General features: G+C 47.2%; 1 protein-coding gene across 1 annotated transcript; it reads left to right on the top strand.

Annotated features, from left to right (window-relative positions):
- Nucleotides 1-3,473: 3,473 nt before the first annotated feature.
- On the top strand, nt 3,474-4,626 carry LOC128064804 (C-C motif chemokine 3-like). Its single transcript, XM_052657763.1, has 3 exons — nt 3,474-3,569; nt 4,019-4,133; nt 4,536-4,626. Exons 1-3 carry the CDS (start codon nt 3,494-3,496, stop codon nt 4,624-4,626), a joined length of 282 nt encoding a protein of 93 aa, XP_052513723.1. The 5' UTR covers nt 3,474-3,493.
- Nucleotides 4,627-21,061: the final 16,435 nt, after the last annotated feature.

Raw genomic sequence — 21,061 nt, 5'->3', positions numbered from 1 at the left:
GTCATGATAGATACATTCACAGGATAGATTGAAGGCTTTCCCACCAGGACTGAGAAGGCCGAGGCGGTGGTAAAAAAATTGCTCCATGAAATCATTCCAAGATTTCGTCTGCACAAGTCATTACAAAGTGACAATGGGACATAGTTTACTTCTAAGGTCAGCCAAGGGGCCTTGAAAGCACTAGACATTATTTATTATCTCCACTGTGCCTGGAGGCCTCAGGCTTCAGGAAAAGTAGAAAGAGCCAATCAATTCTTAAAATCAGCTATAAAAAAGATAACCCAGGAGACCTCCCTGGGATGGAAGGAGGCTTTACCAATAGCTCTCCTCCGCACCCATATTGCCCCTAAGGAACAGGTTGGTCTTAGTTCTTATCAGATGCTATATGGGAGACCTTTCGTTTATGCCAATGACCTCCTCCTGGATCCAGAGGTTCAGACCCTCCAGTCTTATACTATGGCCATTGGGCAATTCCAACAGGATATACGCTTGTGGGGTGTGAACCAGGACCCAAAAGATTCTAAGGAGTCACCACTATATGCTCCAGGGACTCAAGTCTTAATTAAAGTCTGGAAAGATGGGTCCCCGAAAGCTCAACTCCAGCCCACATGGAAAAGCCCCTACCCTGTAATACTTTCTACCCCCACAGCAGTCAAGGTACCAGGACATGACACCTGGATTCACTACTCACGAGTCAAGCCGTGGAAGAAAACAGAAGAGGACACTCAGTACACCTGTGAGCCCCTGGGAGATCTCAGATACCTATTCAGACTACAAATGAGTGCCGTTCTAATGAACACCCCTAAAACCTGGTTTCTGGGGACAAGATTTCTCAGGACAGCTCTAAACAGCCAACACAGCTTGGTAGAGATAGTACTCCAAAACAGACAGGAGATAGATCTTTCTGATTCCTGAACAAGGAGGGACTTGAGTCATCCTGGTGATGTGAATTTGAAATTGACTAATGTGGTGGCTCAGACAGTAAAGCGTCTGCCTGCAATGCGGGAGACCTGGGTTCGATTCCTGGGTCGGGAAGATCCCCTGGAGAAGGAAACGGCAATCCACTCCAGTGCTATTGCCTGGAAAATCCCACGAACAGAGGAGCCTGGTAGGCTACAGTCCATGGGGTCGCAAAGAGTCGGACACGACTGAGCGACTTCACTTAATGCCCCTACTAGTCCTTGTTATGCTATACTGATGATGCTTATGATTATTCCATGTACTGTTAACTGTCTAACCTGTTTTGTCTCTGCCCAGGTCAACAAGCTACAACATGCCGTGCCAGTTCAACAAAGATATAAAACTAGAGCCGACCACGGAAAATATCACCCACCCTTAGATGGACACCACTATAAGGACTCTGAGGCTTGAGATTAGCAAGAGAGGGAGGCCCAATACCCCTCGCCATCCCAGTTCAGCAGGAAGTAGCCAGAAAGACCTCGACGCCCCTATTCCCAAAGAACTGGACCTCCCATCTCTTGAGGGGGGAATGTTAGGTAAAAAGAACAGGGAAAAGGAGTCCAGAATGGCAGTGGCTAAAAGACAAGAAAGGGGAAAGCCTGTGAAAATAGAAAAAGGAAGGTCCGAGGACCCGAGTGAGGACCTCAGGTAAAACAAACAACACTCCTGGCTGGCCCAATTTACACAGGACAGGCCCAGGGAGAGAAAAACATAAAGCTGAAACTCCAATACTTTGGCCACCTGATGTGAAGAACTGAGTCCTTGGAAAAGACCCTGATGCTGGGAAAGATTGAAGGCAAGGGGAGAAGGCGACGACAGAGGATGAGATGGTTGGATGGCATCACCGACATGATGGACATGAGTTTGAGCAAGCTTTGGGAGTTGGTGATGGACAGGGAAGCCTGGCATGTTGTAGTTCATGGGGTCGCAAAGAGTCAGACACAGCTGAGCGACTGAACTGAACTGCACTGATGCCTGAACAGCAGCAGCCCTGTTAGCACCATGAGATGAAAGCCCAAAGAAGGAAAGCCAACAAAATGATGCGGGAAGGGGAGATGTTAAAGAGTTTTTAATGATGCCACTGATGATGCCACCAGACAAATCCTCGAATTTTCTCCTTGATTTTACAATAAGGAAATAGGAAATGTCATTGTTACTTAAAGTAAAATCTCTTTACTTTCACAGTTTCTAATGGTGAATTATTATTACAAGAGGTGAATACACCGTCATGTAATTGTAGGCCATCTTTTAACTGTTATAAATAAGCTACGGTAAACACTATTATGCATACAACCTCATCATTGTGTTTATGTCCATAGGACAGATCCCTGGCAGAGAGCTTTGCTATTCAAAGAGTAACAACGTTTTGAAGCTCGTCATATTAGCTCCCGGTTAGTCCAGCTAACCCAGAGACCAGCGGTGTTGTCTCAGTCTCAGCCTGTTGACGGTGATGCAGGCAGGCACTCACCTGGGCTGCATTTTTTGTGGGAGCCCGAATGACATTTCCCAACTGGAGCCAAAGGTGAAGCTGCATCAGCCATTGTAGTTCTTATTATGATTGCAACACACACCTCAGCAAAACCATCACGGGACTTTGAAAAGACAAGGTTTGTTACTCACCGTTCTGGAGGGTACCTGGAACTGCTGAGGTTACACAGCAAGGTCTCACAGAGAGAGAGAGCTCAGACCTGGGGCTCTGCCTTTATTGGGGTGAGGGTGGGGTGCCCAGGGTATTGCGTGTTCTCTCTTTATTGGTGAATTTAACAGATAAGAGAGAAAGTGTGGAAGGGAAAAGGGAAGCCACTCAAATGGTCATCCAGAACTTTCTGAAAGGGGAACTTCATGGGTAGGGCAGCCTGGCCCATTGTCTAGTTCTGTATCGGGGGATGTGCTTATTCAAGATGGATATCTTCAAAATGGATGCCTCACAATCAAAAGCTTAAGGTAGAATGTTTGAGGAATGAGCCAAAGCCTGAAAGGCCAGCCTCACTCCGGCCCCTTTTGCAGCTGAGTATTCCCCAGATCTGCTGTCCCCACCCAGGGTGTGGTTTTATCTTGAGGGGGCCTCCTCAAGACGCCGTGGTCTTATCGTCTAGGTCAGAGCTGTGTTGTCGGGACAGCTAGGGGTGGGTCCCAGAAGGTTCAGTTCTGTGGGGAGATGCTTGGTGTACAGACCTGCTCTTGTGAGAAAGCAGCGCATAAGCTTGTCACAGGGTCACACCAGCCTCTCACCTCCTCTCACTGGGGAAACCATTTCCCCATCAAGTAAGCAACACGACCGTTCCTGCAAATACGCTGAGCCTTTGTGGTGACCCAAAGCTTTGCTGGCTTCTGCCACTCACAGCATGATACCAACCCTGTGATAAAAAATACCGCCCCCCCACCCCCCAGTCTCCACAAGTTTCCGTCCTCTAGTGTCCCAAGGCTGCCTATAAAGACAGGACACAGCTCAGACCCCAGCAGGAGGCTGCAGCTTCAAGTCTCCGAGTCCAGCTCCACTGGCCCCACCTGACTCTCGCACCCGCCCGGCATCATGGAGGTCCCCGGGGCCGCCCTGGCTGTCCTGCTGCTCACCGCGGCCCTCTCTGCCCACACCTGCTCTGCCACCCGTGAGTCCGTCTCCCCTTCCTTTAGGCCTGTCCCCAACACTTGGCCAGGGCTTGGGCCACAGTGCCGAAGTCTCACCTGAGCCCTTAAGCAGAGAGCTTCAGAGAGACTGCAGACACTATTTCCTGAGCAGAACTTTCCTTCCCAGGGGGGATTTTAGCAGTTCTATTCTCTGGCTCTGAGAGACAGTGGTGGGGAGGCCCATTTTATGGATTCCTGGGAAGATGAGGCCCAGGTGGGATTCTGACATAGGTGGAATCTGTGTCCAGTGGGCTCCCACTGATGTGGCCTTTGCTCTCCTCTGGAATCCAGTTGAAATAACACCACTTCCTCCTGGATTCCCCCGCCCCCACCCCATCCCTACCCCCCTGGCGCTGCCTCCTGAGGGTCTTCCTGACCCTCGAGGGGCCGCTGGCTGCCTTTCCCCTGAACTCTGTCCCGTCTGTCACAGTTGGTGCCAACACCCCGACTGCCTGCTGCTTCTCCTTCGTCTCCCGGCAGATCCCACGCAAATTCGTGGACGACTATTATGAGACCAGCAGCCAGTGCTCCAAGCCCGGAGTCATGTAAGGGCCAGCCTTCCTGCCCGCCCTGGGGAAGGAGCCTGGGGGTCTGACGCACCTCCTTGGAGCTCAGGACACCAGGGGGGCCCCTGCCGTGTTTTCTCACCAGGTTTGGGGCCTGCAGAGGGTCCTGGGGGTCTGCCCCTGGGCAGAGGGAGGAGAGGGGAGGAGTGACAGCAGGAAGCTGTCCTTTCTCTCATTTGCCAAACAACGATGCTGGCTTTCTGAGGGGACCCCCATAGGAGACCCAGGAAGGTCTGTGAACCCCAGGGTGAAGGGGGCATGATTTGAGCATGTGGACAGGCCCTGAGATGTCCAGGGCAGAAGGAGGGAGGGGTCCCTGGGGGCCCAGGATCCCCCCACATTGCACTCACCAGTGTGTAACCCTTCTGCTCCTCTCCACAGCTTCAAGACCAAAAGAGGCCGGCAGGTCTGTGCCGACCCCAGTGAGGACTGGGTCCAGGAATACGTCACCGACCTGGAGCTGAACCCCTGAGTGGCCTGGGAGCTGCAGGGAAGAAGTTCCCTCTATGGACAGTCGGGGAAGCAGGGCAATGATCCTGGGACTCCAAAAGGCACCTCTTCTGTGGGTCACACCCCATCCCCAGCCACTCACCGGGGCCCTCCTTCACTTTAATGTCTCCTATTTAACGTTTGTCATTTATTTCCATCGTGGAAGTGTGTGGTGTCGTGAATATCTGCTCTGACCCCCTCTTCCCGACCCATCCCTCCCGCTTCCTCTGTAACTGTCCTCACTCTCAGTACGTGGATCAATCAGTGTGACTGGCGCTCTCCTGGCAGCAGTCGTATCATACGTGCCAAACAACAAATACTGGTTGAGTGGTTTTGCCCACGACTGTGATTCAAAATATCAAAGGCTCTTCTATAAAAGGTAAACCAGCCTTTTCCTGTGGTGACTTTCTTGATTTTGTCTTCCCAGCAGCCAGAATCACAGATTGAGACTAATACTGGGGGGAAAGTAGGGGAATATGAAAAGAGGCAGAAACCACGAGAAAGAAAAATCATCCTAGAACAAGAACACCAGGCATTCCCCTGGAGATGCTGTCCTGGAAAGTTGAAACAGACACTTTTTTTTTTAAATTTAAAAATAATTTTAAGTAAAAGATTTTCATTTATCTATATTAAAAATTGTTTATATTTTTAACTGTGTTGGGTCTTAGTTACAGCACAAGGGGTCTTTAGCTGAGGTGCCAGGGCTTAGGTAACCCCTGGCATGTGCCATCTTAGTTCCCTGACTAGGGAATGAACTCGAGGCCCCTGCACTGGAAGGCAGATTCTTAACTCCTGAACCACCAGGGAGGCCCTAACACAGTATTTTACAACCAAATCATAATTGATACGGTCTAGGAAGTTTTTCTACTTAAATGAATACCAAGGTGATGTGTATTTGTACACACCAATGTGTTTTCATGAATGATTTCCTCAAAATGATGGCTAACGCTTGTTGAGGGTTTATTGAGTGCTGGGTTCAATGCTAAGTGCTTACAGTAGTGCTGTGCTGAGTGCTTGCCTTGGTGACAGTCTAGCCAAGCCTGCCTGCAGTCTAGCAAGGATCCCCTACCCGCCAGTTGACTGAGAGCTTTGCTCACCTTCTCCATTGTTCTGCACTCTGCTCTGTGGAGGAATGCTCTTCAAGCTACATCTGAGCTGAGGTTTGGGAGCTAGAGTGGTCAGAGGTAAATATAATTATAGGGGGAAGAATTCTTTAGTATAAGGATGCCCCATGCAATTGCTGAGGCATACTTATACAAAAATTATTTGTTGTGTGTCTGAAATTCAGTTTTAACTGGGATTCCTGTCTTTTAGCTGCTAACACTGCTTGGGGTGCACATCTCTCATAAAGGCTGCCTATTTCCTGTTGGAGTTGAGTAACCCAGGATTGGTGTGAAGGCAGAGTCGTGCTTTTCAACCTCGAATTCACATTAGAATCATCTGGGGGAGCTTTTAATTTTTTAAGTAATTAATTAATTTTAGCTGCACCGGGTCTTTGTTGCAGTGCACAGGCTTCTCACCGAGGTGCCTGCCTCCTGCTAAGTCACTTCGGTTGCGTCCGACTCTTTGCAACCCCATGGCCTGTAGCCCACCAGGCTCCTCTGTCCATTCTCCGGGCAAGAACACTGGAGTGGGTTGCCACGCCCTCCTGCAGGGGATCTTCCCGACCCAGGGCTCGAACCCTCGTCTCTTACGTCTCCTGCGTTGGCAGGAAGGTTCTGTACCACTCGCGCCACTGGGGAGCCCCTCTCACTGAGGTGGCTCCGCTCACTTTCGTGCACGGGCTTCGCTAGCTGCGGCATGCAGACTCTAGAACTTGTACTCAATAGTTGTGGCCAACAGGCTTAGTTGCTCCTCAGCAAGCGGACTCTTCCTGAACCAGGGATCAAGCCTGTGTTCCCTGCATTGGCAGGTGGATTCTAAACCACTGGACTACCAGACAAGTCCAGGGGGAGCTTTCTAAAAACTTCATTGCCAGAAGCTCGCCTCCAGAGTTAAGGATTTAGTGAGATCTAGGTGAAAACCTGGGCATCAGTAATTTTAAAATGTTAATGTACAGCTAGTTTGAGAACCGATGTTGGAGTGTAGTGATAACCTGTTTTTGGCTGGTCTTGGGGTTTCAGAGGTGATACAACTCCCTTCCAGTTTTTCAAGGCTTCTGATCTGTTTTTCTTGTCAGGTTCGTTGGATGGTTAATGAGCAGAAAATCTGTCAGCTACTGTTACTTTTAGAACAGGGATTTAGGACTCCTCCTCTCTCATAGCACAGTGCTGGGAGCTCTGGGCCTCCCCTTTCCCCACCACAGCCCCTCCCCCATGTGACTGGCTCTGGGCTCCACACTGCCCTCTGCTGATGAAACGATGCCACAGGCGGGGAGGTTGCCCTGATCAGCTCCCTGCCTCCAAACGCATCCCACCAGCCCACCTCCTCACAGGGAACACGAGGGTTGGTTTTGTTCACAGGATGAATTTCTTAAAGGAGGAGTCTGAGAACAGGATGAACTGGGCTGTTTATGGATTCCATTTTTTGTCCTTTCTAGTCTCCCATCCTGTCATTTCTGCTTATACTAACATTAGCTTGGAGGGGAGAATTCTGCTTTTCCAGATGACTGATTCTCAGTCAGCAAGCAGAAAAGGTTTCTCTTAAGCAAACTAATTTTTTTTCCTTCTCTGCTACCAGAGGAGCCAGTTTCAAGGTGAATTAGTCTCTTTCTTAGAGGGCTTTGCTGATGTACGCATGAAGCAATCAGTCTTCAACATTCTGCATGTTCCTTTTTGATGCAAACTTGGTAGGCAGATTCTCACCTTGGTGAGAATATAAAAGACGTCCTCCCTGACTTTGGCCTCAGCTACTGCCCTCAGCCAAGGCCACTTTTGGGGTCTGCTGCCGGCTGCACTGCAGTCTGTCAGTTCGGGGTGACAGAGGATGAGATGGTTGGGTTGCATCACCAACTCAACGGACATGAGCTTGAGCAAGCTCCGGGAGATAATGAAGGACAGCGAAGTCTGGGGTGCTGCAGTCCATGGGGTTGCAAAAAGTCGAACATGACAGGGACTGAACAACAACAAATCAGAAAAGCTGGCTCAGTCTGACTTAACGGATGATAAAGGGAACTTGTTATTAATACTTCGCATAACTGAAGTTTCAAGAAGTAGATTACCTTCAGGCCAAACTTGATCCAGAGAAAAAAGAAAAAAAAAAAAAAACTTGATCCAGTGGTCCTTAAATTATCACCATAAACCATGTTTCTTTCTGAACTTCTGATCTCCCTTCAACTTGAGAGCTTCATCCTAGGACATCAACTGTAGTCAGCTTGCTTGCAGTCCCCCCACCACCAGCCCTTGAAGCGACTTTGTGTGGTTTCAAGGGAAGAGGTAATGACCTCTCCTCACAAAGGTGCAACCCAGCAGGGGGGCCACTCTTTCTTCTTCCTGTGGATGTAGAATGAACTTGTCCACTTCCTGAGCCAGACTGAGTGGGAGAAAAGAAACTGACATGAGAGGGCAGAGAAAGGAGTGCGGGGGCAGCTATGCTCCCATCACACGGAGTGAATTTGCTCTTTGTCAAAGCAACTTGTGGAAGGTTCTGGAGCTTTTTTTTTTTTTTTTCAAAAAAGCTTTGAATTTTGTATTGGGCTATAGCTGATGAACAGTGTTGTGATGGTTTCAGGTGGACAGCAAAAGGGTTCAGCCATACATACATTACATGTATCCATTCTGCCCCACACCACCCTCCCATCTTGCCTGCCACATCACAGTGAGCAGAATTCCCTGTGCAATACAGTAGGTCCTTGTTGGTTATCCGTTTTAAATATGGCAGTGTGTATGGAAGGTTCTGGAGCTTGAGCCTTCTTCCCATTGACACCACACAGAATGGGGAATTATACATCCCACCTTGTCTGAAGAAGACCCCGTTTTTGCTGGTTATGTCAGAATATTAATAATCGTATCCTCTTTGACTCTCAAAATCATCATCCTAACAAGAGTAGGTCTGCAGCTTGAAGGGTCTCTAATGACACGTGCTGGTGAGATGGTCTCAGGGTTGATATCCATAAAGCTCCCTGACTGTGTGGGCAAAGGATGCTGAAATTCAGTCTGCATGATACATAGATAGTCTTACATCCAACACAGGGCCAGATGTGCTCCAAGAGGGAGCCTTTTCGTAATGTCCTCAGGCTAGAAAAGGCCCAGGTGTGTTGCCAATGGTACGGGCAGAGGGAGAGGAGAAGGATGCAGGCAAGAGTGGGGTGCTGACATCAGGGAACTAGGCAAAGAAAGGACCCACAGAACGGCCTCCATGCAAAGAAATGCATGTGCTGCCCAAGAGAGCATCAGTGGCTCGCTGGCATTGAAAAGAGAGATGAGAACACAAACAGAAGAGAACAGGGACTACATCTGTGTGCATTTACAAGAAGTTCTCTTTACTCCATTGTCACCCCACATGGGCCACCTTCTCCCCAGCACACCGAAGAATTAGGCCTTTGGGAGAGAGGAGGGGAAGGGGTCCAGGACCACCTGAAGCCTCCTCTTGCTGCAAAACCTCTAAGCCTGACTTGCACCAGTGGGAAGAGTGGAGGGGTCAGAAGTGGAAATGAGATCAAATTTTGAACTGGAGTTTTAAACTAAAAGAATTTTAATTAGTGAATGTGGCCAGAAGGTTATGGGATCTGCCCAAATGATGTTAAGGTTGGTAGAAGAAAAGTTCAGCATTTTATGTTTATTTTCTGTAACCGTTAGGATCAGTTCAGTTCAGTTGCTCAGTCGTGTCCAACTCTTTGTGACCCCGTGAACCGCAGCACGCCAGGCCTCCCTGTCCATCACCAATTCCTGAAGACTGCTCAAACTCATATCAATCATGCTGATGATGCCATCCAGCCATCTCATCCTCTGTCAACCCCTTCTCCTCCTGCCTTTAATCTTTCCCAACACCAGGTCTTTTACAATGAGTCAGTTCTTTGCATCATGTGGCCAAAGTATAGGATAAGACAGTTAGGATAGGGCAGGCTATAGCTGACGAACAAGCAACCCTCCAATGGATGAACAAAATAAAAAGTTCTCACTGGCACCGGATCTGATGTAGGTCAGGTCACCGGTTCTCAAAATTGAGTGTGCACCAGAGCCACCTGGAGGGCCTGTCTAAGCACAGAGTCCTGGGCCCCATGCGAGAGACTCTGATGCTGCGTATCTGGGGTCCGGCTCAGCTCTGCTTTTCTCATAGGCTTTCAGGTGATGCTGATGGTGCTGGTCCATGAACCACACTTTGAGTAGTACTGACCCCAGAGCAGCTTGCTAGGTGCTGACTCAGGAATCCAGGCTGCTTCCGTCCTGTAGCTCTCGATTCTGGAATGAGAAAGGAGACAGAAAAGCCATACTGCTTTTAACTGTCCTGGCCCATCACCTCTGCTTGCAGTCCACTGACCAGAAGTAGTCACAAGAGACCAATTCATCTGCAGGGGAGGGAAACACATAGGCTACTAATGTTTAGGGAGCGCTAATGTCTCTGCCAGTTACTCTCAACAGGAGGTTAACCAATGAAAGGGGGTCTTCCAAGGTGAACTTTTTTTGGATACACCATGTGACTAGCGGGATCTTAGTTTCCCAGTCAGAGACTGAACCTATGTTCTTGGCAGTAAGAACCGAGTCCTAACCACTGGGCCACCAGGGAACTCCTGACCAACGTGAACTTGCAGTCTATGCAGGTACTTACAGCTGCCCATATGAAAGGTATATTCCATATGCAGAGTTTTAAATTAATCTCATCGACATCTTTTCATCTCAGCACATTCGTATCAATGCTTCTTCCTTTTCAGTGGTTTCATATTTATTATGTGGGTGGACTATGATATTTTTAAATTTAGAACGCTCGTGCACTGGTTCTTTGTGAGTCTGATTTTGGCTGCGCTGGCTCTTTGTTGCTGAGAGCAGGCTTTCTCTAGCTGGAGCCGTCAGGGGCTTCTCATCACGGTGCACAGGCTCCTCATTGCAGCGGCTTCTCTTGTTGTGGAGCGTGGGCTCTAGGCTTATGGGTGAAGCTCATGGGCTTCAGTAGGTGTAGCACGCAGGCTCTCAGGAGTTGTGGCCCACAGGCTTAGTTGCTCCTTGGCATGTGGGGTCCTCCCAGACCAGGATCGAACCCTTGTCCCCTGCATTGGTAAGCAGATTCTTATCCACTGTGCCACCAGGGAAGTGCATGTGCTGTGATGTTTTAAACTACTCTCTTTCTCTCTCTCTCTCTCTTTTTTTTTTGATGAATTTGTTTCTCTTTCATTGCTTTCACTAACAGGTCTGCAAAGAACTGTGTGCCTACACCTTTATCTCTTTACATGGTGTTTCTTGAAATAGATTCCTCGAAATATGATAGACTGAAGAGTTTGTATATTTTAAAATTTGCTAGAAACTGTCATTATGCTTCAAAAACCCTGACTATCAAAATTCCACTTTTTAATACTAAAAAAAATAAAGTGCTAGTGTTAAGTTGCTTCTGTCGTGTCTGACTCTGTAACCCTGAGGACTGTAGCCACCAGGCTTGTCTGTCCACAAGATTCTCCAGGCAAGAATACTGGAGTGGGTTTGCCATGCCCTCCTCCAGAGGATCTTCCTGACCCAGGGACTGAACCCTCGTCTCTTGGGTCTCCTGCATTGTCAGGTGGGTGTTGTTTTTTTTTAACCACTCATGCCACCTGGGAAAATAGAGATTTTAAAACAAAACAAAGTGAGTAAGGCTTAACAAAAAATAATGTACACTTGCATTTCTCATAAGCATGTAGAATTTCTCCCTCTTGAATTTTACAACAGTCTAAATTTCTTATTTAGTCTAAATTTAGTCTCGATTTAGTCTAAATTTCTTATCCTTAAAAACATAATCTAGGCCAGGACTCAGGAAAGTTTTCCATGAAGGGTCAGATAGTAAATGTTTTGGGCTTAGCAGGAATACAGACTCAGTGGCAATTATTCAGCTCTGCCATAGTAATGGGAAAGCGTCCACAGACTCTATGGAATGGAATGGGCATGGTTGTGTTCCTCTGAAATTTTATTTGTGAAAACAGAAATCGTGTTGGATTTTCAAACTTTTTTTTGGCCATGACACATAGCATATAGGAATCTTAGTTCCCCAACCAGGGATCAAGCTGGTGGCCTCTGCAGTAGAAGCTTGGAGTCTTAACCACTGGACCACCAGAAAAGTCACAGCTTTGTGCTGGATTTGTTCTGAGGATTGTAGTCTGCTAAATGTGACCTAGATAATTGATCTAATAAATCATTTGTCCAGAAGTCTTGTTGCCTATATCAGCTGATTATTTTTTTCTTCTCCAATGTTAGCCACTGGTTTTGTGGATCCATGGATTCTAAGAAAATCATATTCAGGTGACATGTCTATTGCCACATGCATCTTATTAAGAAGAGTGGTAAATTCTATTGACTAATTCTGTGGTTTTTGATTTTTTGGCTTCATGTTAATCACTTGGGAATTTGGGAAAAAAATCTAGATTCTCCGGATCCAATTTCAAGAAATTCGATTGTGACTATTTTAAACAACCTTGCCAGATGGTTCTGGGCTGCTTGGAGAAATGCAGATATTGGCTTGTATTTCAGTTATATTATTTATTAGCTAAATGATAGTGGGTGAATTGTTTCAATTCTCTGATCCAACAACATGTTTACTTCTATCAAATGGGGGATACTTAGCTCTTGGTGGAATTGTTAGGATTTAAAGAACAATACATAATTCTTGGGCTTGCCTGGTGACTCTGATGGTGAAGAATCTGCCTGCAATGCAGGAGACCTGGGTTTGATCCCTGGGTCAGGAAGATCTCCTGGAGAAGGGAATGACAACCCACTCCAGTATCCTTGCCTGGAGAATCCCATGGACAGGGAAGCCTGGTGAGCTACCGTCCACAGGGTCACAGAGAGTCAGATTCGACTGAGCAACTAAGCCCAGCACACAGCACAGACTTCAGTGCATGAATATATAACAAGAATGAATTTACCGAATCATAAAGATGATGCTAGCATTTTATAAAAGAATCACTATTTTGCAAAATCTTCCAGTTTTAACTTTCAGGGGTATGTTGCTTCTAGATGTGTTTCAAACCTAAAGCCCGGCCCTCAGGCTGGGGCACGAGGGGAAGCCAACAGGCCTCTTTCACAGAGAGGCTGCCCTGTTTCAGCCTGCTGTTCGTGCTGTGCCCTGAGGCTGGTAGCCTGTTTTCCCTGATTGTTACAGTCTGGAGGGACCCAGGAATGCAAGCCCCTGTGGCCGCTGGAGTCAGGTGTTCACCGGGCATCATCCGGAAGCAGCTGCAAAGCCTAGACACCAGATGGAAAAACTTGGACCTCATCTTGCTCCTCCAGGTGTGTGTAAAAGCCCTTTTCTGGGGGACGCCCATGTCCTGGAGTGTGGCGGGGATGAGACAAATATGGCGCCCCCTGATTGGAGGATAAAGATGTCATGGGCCGAGGAAAAAGCAAAGCACCACCACCACAACAGAAAACCCAGTGCTGATGACTGGCTTTGGCAGAGAGCAGGAAAAGAGCAAAATGGTTCTACCATGGCCTATCCTGGAGACTATGCCGACGGCCGGCCCCTCAGGCCGCTGCTTTACGATGGCTGAATGTGCGTCTTTGTCATCAAGCCTGGTCCGTCTGTGCTGGGTCCTGGGGTGAGTGACTTTGCCTCAGGAGCCCCTTAAGAGGCATTTCTCAGTTTGCTACAGCTCTGGGTCTCGTGGACACATGCCCAATTGGTTTTCGAAGCCAGATGTTTAGAGAGCTCATTTCTCAAGGGCAGTTCTTAAAAGTCGAGCTAAGAACTTTTCAGGTAAAAGTTCTGTTGTTGGGTTGCAAGTCCTTTGCTTCTTGAGGAGAAGCTCCCGGTTTGTGTGTTCCCTCCTGACTGTGGGTGGTCACGCTGAGGTCGAAGTTAATGGCCAGACCACATTTCAGACTCTCCTATCCCCCTCTCATGAGGCACTTTGGAAAAAAAAAAAAAAAAATTGAGATTTTTTTTTTACAATACTGCATTAGTTTCAGGTGAGCAACGTGGTAATTCAAAATTTTTATAAATTATACTCCATTTATAGCTATTATGGGGCTTCCCAGGCTGTGCTAGTGGTAAAGAATCTGCCTGCCAATGCAGGAAATATAAGAGACGCAGGTTTGATCCCAGGGTTGGGAAGATCCCCTGGAAGAAGACTTGGCAACTCACTCCAGTATTCCTGCCTAGAGAATCCCATGGACAGAGGAGCCTGGGGGGCTGCAGTCCATAGGGTTGCACAGAGTCGGACACGACTGAAGCGACCTAGCATGCACGTAGCTGTTGTAACATACTGGTTCCATTCTCTATGCTGTGTACCTGCAGCTTATTTATTTTACATATAATTGCATCTCATTACATGTAGCTTGCATCTCTTCACTGTCTCCCTCATCTTGCTCCTCCTCTGTCCCCTCTCCCCACTGGTAACCACTAGTTCTTTATATCTGTGAGTCTGTTTCCTTTCCTATTTACTAATTTATTTGTTATATCCCATACTTAAGTGATAACACTCAGTATTTGTTTTTCTTTGTCTGACTTATTTTACTAAGCATCATGCCTTCCAAGTTCATCCATGTTATTGCAATTGGCAAAATTTCATTCTTTTTTAATGGTTGAGTAATATTTCCTTGTATGTATATAACCACATACTCTTATCCATTCATCTGTTTAAAGACTGAGGGCAGTGGGGTTGTTTTCATGCCTGGGCAATTGTAAATAAAGCTGCTATGAACACTGGCTTGCATGTGTCTTTTCAGATTAGTGTTTTCTCTTTTTCCTGATGTATACCCAGGAGTGGAATTGTTGGACCGTGTGGTAGTTCTAGTTCTGTTTTCTGAGGAACCCCCATACTATTTTCCACAGTGACTGCATCAATTCTCAACCCCACCAACAGAGTTCAAAGGTCTCCTTTTCTCCATATCCTCACCAAAATTTGTTACTTGTGGTCTGTTTGAACATAGCCATTCTGACCAGTGTGAGGTGATAACTCATTGTGGTTTTGATGTATATTCCTGACAATTAGCAATGCTGAACATCTTTGTATGTTCCTGTTGGCCATCTGATGTCTTCCTGGAAAAATGCCTATTCACATTTTCTGCTCATTTTTTTAATTGGGTTGTTTGTTTACTCTTGAGTTGCATGGGCTGTTTATATGTTTTGGCTATTAACTCTTTACCAGTCATATCACTTGCAAATACTTTCTCGCATTCAGTAGGTTATCCTTTCATTCTGCTGATAGTTTCCTTTGCTGTGCAAAAACTTGTAAGTTTAATCAAGTCCCATTTGTTTATTTTTGGTTTTGTTTCCTTTGATGAAGGAGACAGATCCAAAAAAAATATTGCTATGATTTATGTCAAAGAGTGTTCTGCCTATGTTCTCTTCTTGTAGGGAAACAGAGCAGGGCCCTGTGGCCTTTGACCTTCCCCTCCCCCGCCACCCTGCCACGTCCTCTGCCTGCCTGTAGTCTGTGGAAAATTTTAGGCAAAGAAAAAGTTTAATCAGAGAAGTGAGAAATGCAGAAACAAAGGAAAACAGCCAAAGGAGAGCAAAAATTAATAGCGTAGTCATCGAGCATAGTCAAGGACCTTTGGTTCCTTCTCAAGGGCTGTAGATAATATTCTGAGCCATATCCTGGGAGCTGTCCTATAGCTACCAAAACACCAGGGTGAAGAAGTTAACGAGATGATGACCGGGCTGTATCTATCACATAAGCTGCCACAACTCTGAGAACTGGCCTCAAAGAAATGGGAAAAAGCAGACCCTGGAATTGAAGGTTAACTGTACCTGAAGCAACCAAGATGATGCTGGTCAGACCACTGAGGAGCAATTTGAAGATGACTGTTAGAGCTGACGGAGCTGCTCCTGCGTGTAGCCCTCTCCTTCTGTCTATGAGAGCTCCTGCCCCACTGGTTGCCAGTGAGGGGAGAGTTGGCCTTTGGACAGATGCTCACCTTCACTTCCCGTGCCCCTACTTTATTCTGAAATAAAGCAAACTTTCCTTTCCACCATCCTGGCCTGTTCGTTGGCTTTTGAGCAGCAAGCAGCCAGACCCCACACATTCTTTCAGAAAGGGTAGTTTTATGGTTTCCAGTCTTATATTTAGGTCTCTAATCCATTTTGAGTTTATTTTTGTACATGATGTGAGAAAATGTTCAATTTCATTCTTTTACATGTAGTTGTCCAGTTTCCCTAGTACCACTTACTGAAGAGACAATCTTTTCTCCATTCTTGCCTCCTTTGTCATAGATTAAATTGAATGTAAGTGTATTGGTTCATTTCTGAGCTCTCAGTTCTGTTTCACTGATCTTTGTGTCTGCTTTGACCAGTATCATATTGCTTTGATTACTGTAGTGATGTAGTATAGTCTGAAGACAGGGAGTGTGATTCCTTCAGCTCTGTTCTTTCTCAAGATTCCTTTGGCTATTCATAGACTTAATTTTTTCCATATAATTTAAAAAATATTTGTGCTAGTTCTGTCAAAATTGCCATTGGTATTTTCATAGGGATTTCCTAGAATCTGCATATTGCCTTGGGTAACATGGTCATGTTAACAATATTAATTTTTCCAATTACTCATTAATAACATGGTATCTTTTCATCTGTTTGTGCTGTCTTCGATGTCTTTCATCAGCATCTCACAGTTTTCCAAATACAGATCTTCTGCTTTCTTAAGTAGGTTTACTCCCAGGTATCGCATTCTCTCTGATGCAATTATAAGTGGAATTGCTTCCTTAATTTCTTCCTAATAGTTCATTATTAGTGTATAGAAATGCAACCGATTTCTGTATATTAATTTTGTATCTTGCAACTTTACTGAATTCAGTGAGGAGCTCTAGTAGTTTGTGTGTGTGTGTGTATTATAGATTTTTGGTTTGTGGTTACTCTGAGGTTTGTAAATAGCAATCTATATATATATATTATAAGTTGCTGATCTCTTAGTTTCAAACACATTTTAGCAACCCTCCATCTTTATTCTCTTCCCCTCATGATTGCTGATCTTGATATCATATTTTACATCTAATTGTTTTGTTTATGCCTTAAACGGCTTATTGTGGATATGGATGACTTTACGACTTTTGTCTTTTAACCTTCCTACTAGCTTAGTACAGGTTTCCGTGGTGGCTTGGTGGTAAAGAATCCACTTGCCAATGCCAGAGACATGGGTTCAATCCCTGGGTTGGGAAAATCCCTTGGAGAAGGAAACGGCAACCCACTCAAGAATACTGAGAGTTGCCTGGGAAATCCCATAGACAGAGGAGCCTGGTGGGCTACAATCTATGGCACTGCAAAAGAGTCGGACACAATTTAACGACTAAATGACAATAACTAGCTTTGTACATGGTTAATTTGCTACCTTTGCTGTATATTTGCCTTTACTGATAAGCCTTTTCCTTTCTCGGTTTTCATGTTTCTAGTTGTGGCCTTTTCGCTGACAGGTGTCCCTTTAACATTTCTTGTAAAGCTGGTTTGGTGGCATTAAACTCTTTTAGCTTTTGCTTGTCTGTAAAACTTGATCTCTGCATCAAATCCAGATGGAAGACTGTCAGGTAGAGTGATTCTTGGTTGTAGATTTCCCCCTTGCATCATTTTAAATGTATTATTCCACTCCCTTCTGGCCTGGGGAGTTTCTGCTGAGAAGTCCCCTGAAAGCCTATGGGAGTTCACTTGTGATTAACTGTTTGCTTTGTCAATGCTGCTTTTAATATTCTCTTTAATTTTTGCCATTTCAATTACAATGTGTTATGATGCGGTTCTCTTTGGGCTGATCCTGTTTAAGACTCTGTGATTCCTGGACTCGGGTGTCCATTTCCCAGGTTAGGGAAGTTTTCAGCTATTAGGTCTTCAGATATGTTATCTGCGGTACTTCCTGGGAGGCGCTCGTGGTAACAAACCCACCTGCCAATGCAAGAGACACAGGTTTGATCCCTGGTTCAGGAAGTTCCCCTGGAGAAGGAAATGGCAACACACTCCAGTATTCTTGCTTGGAGAATCCCAGGGACAGAGGAGCCTGGCAGGCTACAGTCCCTGGGGTCACAAAGAGTCAGACACGACCGAGCCGCTGAACACACATGTTCTCTGCCTTTTTCTTTCTCTTTCTCCTTCTGGGACTCATATAATGCACATGTGATTATGCTTGATGTTGCTCCAGAGGTCTCTTAAACTCTCCTCTTTTCTCTTTATTCTTTTTTTCTGTTCGTCCTCACTGATTTCCACCACTCCCTTCCGGATGGCTGATTCATCCCTGTGTATCATTTAGTCTATTGCCGCTTCCTTCTAGCGCAGTTTTCATGTCAGCTATTGTGTTCTTCATCTCTGGTTGTTCTTTATATTTTCTCTTTGTTAAAACTTCTAACTTCTCCCTCTGTTTGGTCCCTTCTTCTCCTAAGTTCTTTGATCATCTTTACAATCATGACCTTGAACTATTTCTTGAGTAGATCAGCTGTCTCCACTTCACTTTCTTCTTCTGAAATTGTGTCTTGTTCCTTCATTTGGAATAATTTCCACTGTCACCTCATTTCATCTACCTTGCTGTTCTTATTTCCATGTATCTGGTAAGGTGGTTATGTTTCCTGACCTTGAAGAAGTGGCCTTTTGTAGATGTCCCACGAGTCCCCATAGCACACCCACTCTGGTCACTAGAGCTATGTTCTATAGGGATTTCGCCTATGTGGGCTGCTTGGATCCTTCCGTTGCGGTGGGCTACTAGCGGTCAGTAGCAGCAGTAGTCTAGCAGGCGTAGTTGGCTTCTGGTCTGTTGATTACTAGGCCCTGCCTCGTGTAGAGGCTGACAGTCAGTCCTTGGTGGGGCCCAGTCATAGGGCAGAGTCAAGTGTCAGGCTGGCTGCAGAACCCTGGGGGACCCTGGTGTTAATGCTGGCTCACTGGTGGGCAAAGCTGGGGTGCAGGAGGTCCCCAGGCTGGTGCCTGCCCACCAGTGGGTGAATTCAGGTCCTAGGGCTAGTGGTTGCCCATAAGTGGACAGAGCTGGGTCCTAGGGTCTGGCTGCAGGGTCCAGGAGTTCCAGAACTGGAGTCTGACTGCTGGTGGGTGCAACTGAATTCTGACACAGCTGGCTGTGGGGTCTAGGGTATCCTGAAGCTCATGTGGCCATGCTGGTGGCAGGGCCTGAGCCTGGTCAGTCCCCGGGCTGATGTTGGCCCACTGGTGGGTGAGGCTGGTGCTGAGTTTAGGGCCGGCTCTCTGGTGGGCGGGGCTGGGGCCCAGCTGGTCTGAGGTCTGGTGCTGGCCTGCTGATGAGTGGGCTGGACCCACAGGCCCAGGGCTGAGGTTTTCCGGGGGCTTGTGTTAACCCACTGGTGAGTGAGGCAGGTCTAGAGCAGGCTTACTGGAGGGAGGGGCCGGGGATTCTGAGGCTATTGCCTGCCCACTGTGGGGTGGAGCTGGGTTCCGGCGTCCCTGGCTATAGGACTCTGGGGGTCCCAGACTTGGCGCCTGCTCACTGGTGTGTAGGGCTGGGTCCTGGGCCCTCTGGTGGGCAGGGCCATGTTCAGAGACGGCCATGTGCTCAGGCAGTCTTAAGGCAGCCTATCTGATGGTAAGTGGGGCCGCGTCCCTGCCCAGTTAGTAGCTTGGCCTGAGATGTCCCAGTACTGGTGCCTATGGGCTGGTAGGTACGGATGGGGCTGGATCCTGAGGCTAATAGGCTGGAGGGAAGATTCCAAAATGGCACTTACCAGCAGCAGTCCAGGTAGAACGGACCCCCCCCAAAAGGCTGCTGCCAGTGTCTGTGTCCCCAGGGCGAGCTGCAGTTGCCTCCTGCGTCTCTGGGAGACTCTCCAAGATCAGCAGGTAGGTCTGCCTCGGGCTCCTGTCAAATGACTACTTCTGCTCTGATCCTGGAGCAGGTGAGACTTTTGTGTGCACCCTTTAAAAGTGGAGATTCTATTTCCCACAGCTCTCTGGGACTCCCCAAAGTAAGCCCCATAGGCCTTCAAAGACAAACGTTCTGGGGTCTCGTCTTCCCGGCCCAGGACCGCTGGCCTGGGGAGCCTGACGTGGGGCTCAGACCCTTCCCTCCTTGGGGAGAACCTCTGTAATTGCAATACTTCTCCTGTCTGTGGGTTGCCCACCTGGGTGTACGGCTCGTGACTGTACCGTGGCTCCTCCCTTCCTGTCTTATTGTGGTTCCTTCTTTATATGTATGTTGTAGAAGATCTGTTTTGGTAAGTTCCAGTCTTTTTCACTGATAGGTGTTCTGTAAATAGTTGTAATTTTGGTGTTCCTGTGAGAGGAGGTGAGCACAGGGTCTTTTTAGTCCGCCCTCTTGCTGTGCTATGCACTGCGGCTCTTTTCTTGTTTGCTGATGCGAAGTAGCTGCTCAGCTAGTTTTCGGGGTTTTTTTGCAGAGGAAATTGTTCAATATGTACCTATAGATTCAGTGTGTCTGTGGGAAGAGGTGCATGCAGGATCTCCCTAAGTCACCATCTTGGATGAACTCCTCTATCACTTATCTTTACTCTAATCTTAGGTTTGGTCTCTATCTCCCTCTGCAGAGAAGGCAGCTAACTGAATGGTGTGCCTCTTGTTTCAGTTCTGTTTGGGGCCTCCCTGGCGGCTCAGAGGGTAAAGAATCTTCCTGCAATGCAGGAGGTCTGAATTTGATCCCTGGGTCAGGAAGATCCCCTGGAGAAGGGAATGGCAACCCACTCTAGTATGCTTGACTGGAGAATCCCATGGACAAAGGAGCCTGGTGAGCTATAGTCCCTGGGGTCCCAAAGAGTTAGACACAGACTGAGTGACTACCACTTTCACTTTCAATCTGATCTAAGAAGAGATTTTTCCTTGTCTAAGAAAAGATTTTTCCAGCGAGAGGCTAACTCTGTAAATCACCTATGAAGTAGCAATGAGGTAACTTTACTACTCAGCTGATGACTGGGAAGCAACTGAGCCTGGATTCCGCCTCCTATTGAAAACCCACTCAATTTTCCCAGTCCCACAATAGGACAAGCCCCCACCCGATCTTCCGGAGAAGGTAATGGCAACCCACTCCAATACTCCTGCCTGGCAAATCCCATGGGCAGAGCCTGGTAGGCTGCAGTCCATGGGATCGGTAAGAGTTGGACATGACTGCACGACTTCACTTTCACGCATTGGAGAAGGAAATGGCAGCCCACTCCAGTGTTCTTGCCCGGAGAATCCCAGGGACGGGGGAGCCTGGTGGGCTGCTGTCTATGGGGTCGCACAGAGTCAAACACTACTGAAGCGACTTAGCAGCAGCAGCAGCAGCAGCCACTCCATCTTCTGGGTGTATAGAATTGCATAGAATAGAAATCTACAGCTCCTCCAGAAAGAAAAGCCCCCTTAAACAGATAGCCCAAGGCATTTTGAAAATCCACTGGGACGTCCTGTATTCCATTTGGTACCTCTGT

This window comes from Budorcas taxicolor, chromosome 19 (assembly GCF_023091745.1).
Source record: "Budorcas taxicolor isolate Tak-1 chromosome 19, Takin1.1, whole genome shotgun sequence".
Classification (NCBI taxonomy): domain Eukaryota; kingdom Metazoa; phylum Chordata; class Mammalia; order Artiodactyla; family Bovidae; genus Budorcas; species Budorcas taxicolor.
This window is presented reverse-complemented; position numbering and strand designations above follow the sequence as displayed.

What these genes read in the sequence shown, in the direction of transcription:
- LOC128064804 (XM_052657763.1), top strand. Translation starts at nt 3,494, where the DNA reads ATGGAGGTCCCCGGGGCCGCCCTGGCTGTCCTGCTGCTCACCGCGGCC. An exon ending in CCACACCTGCTCTGCCACCC is followed by an intron (nt 3,570 to 4,018) that starts GTGAGTCCGTCT and finishes CGTCTGTCACAG; the next exon opens with TTGGTGCCAACACCCCGACT. An exon ending in TGCTCCAAGCCCGGAGTCAT is followed by an intron (nt 4,134 to 4,535) that starts GTAAGGGCCAGC and finishes TCCTCTCCACAG; the next exon opens with CTTCAAGACCAAAAGAGGCC.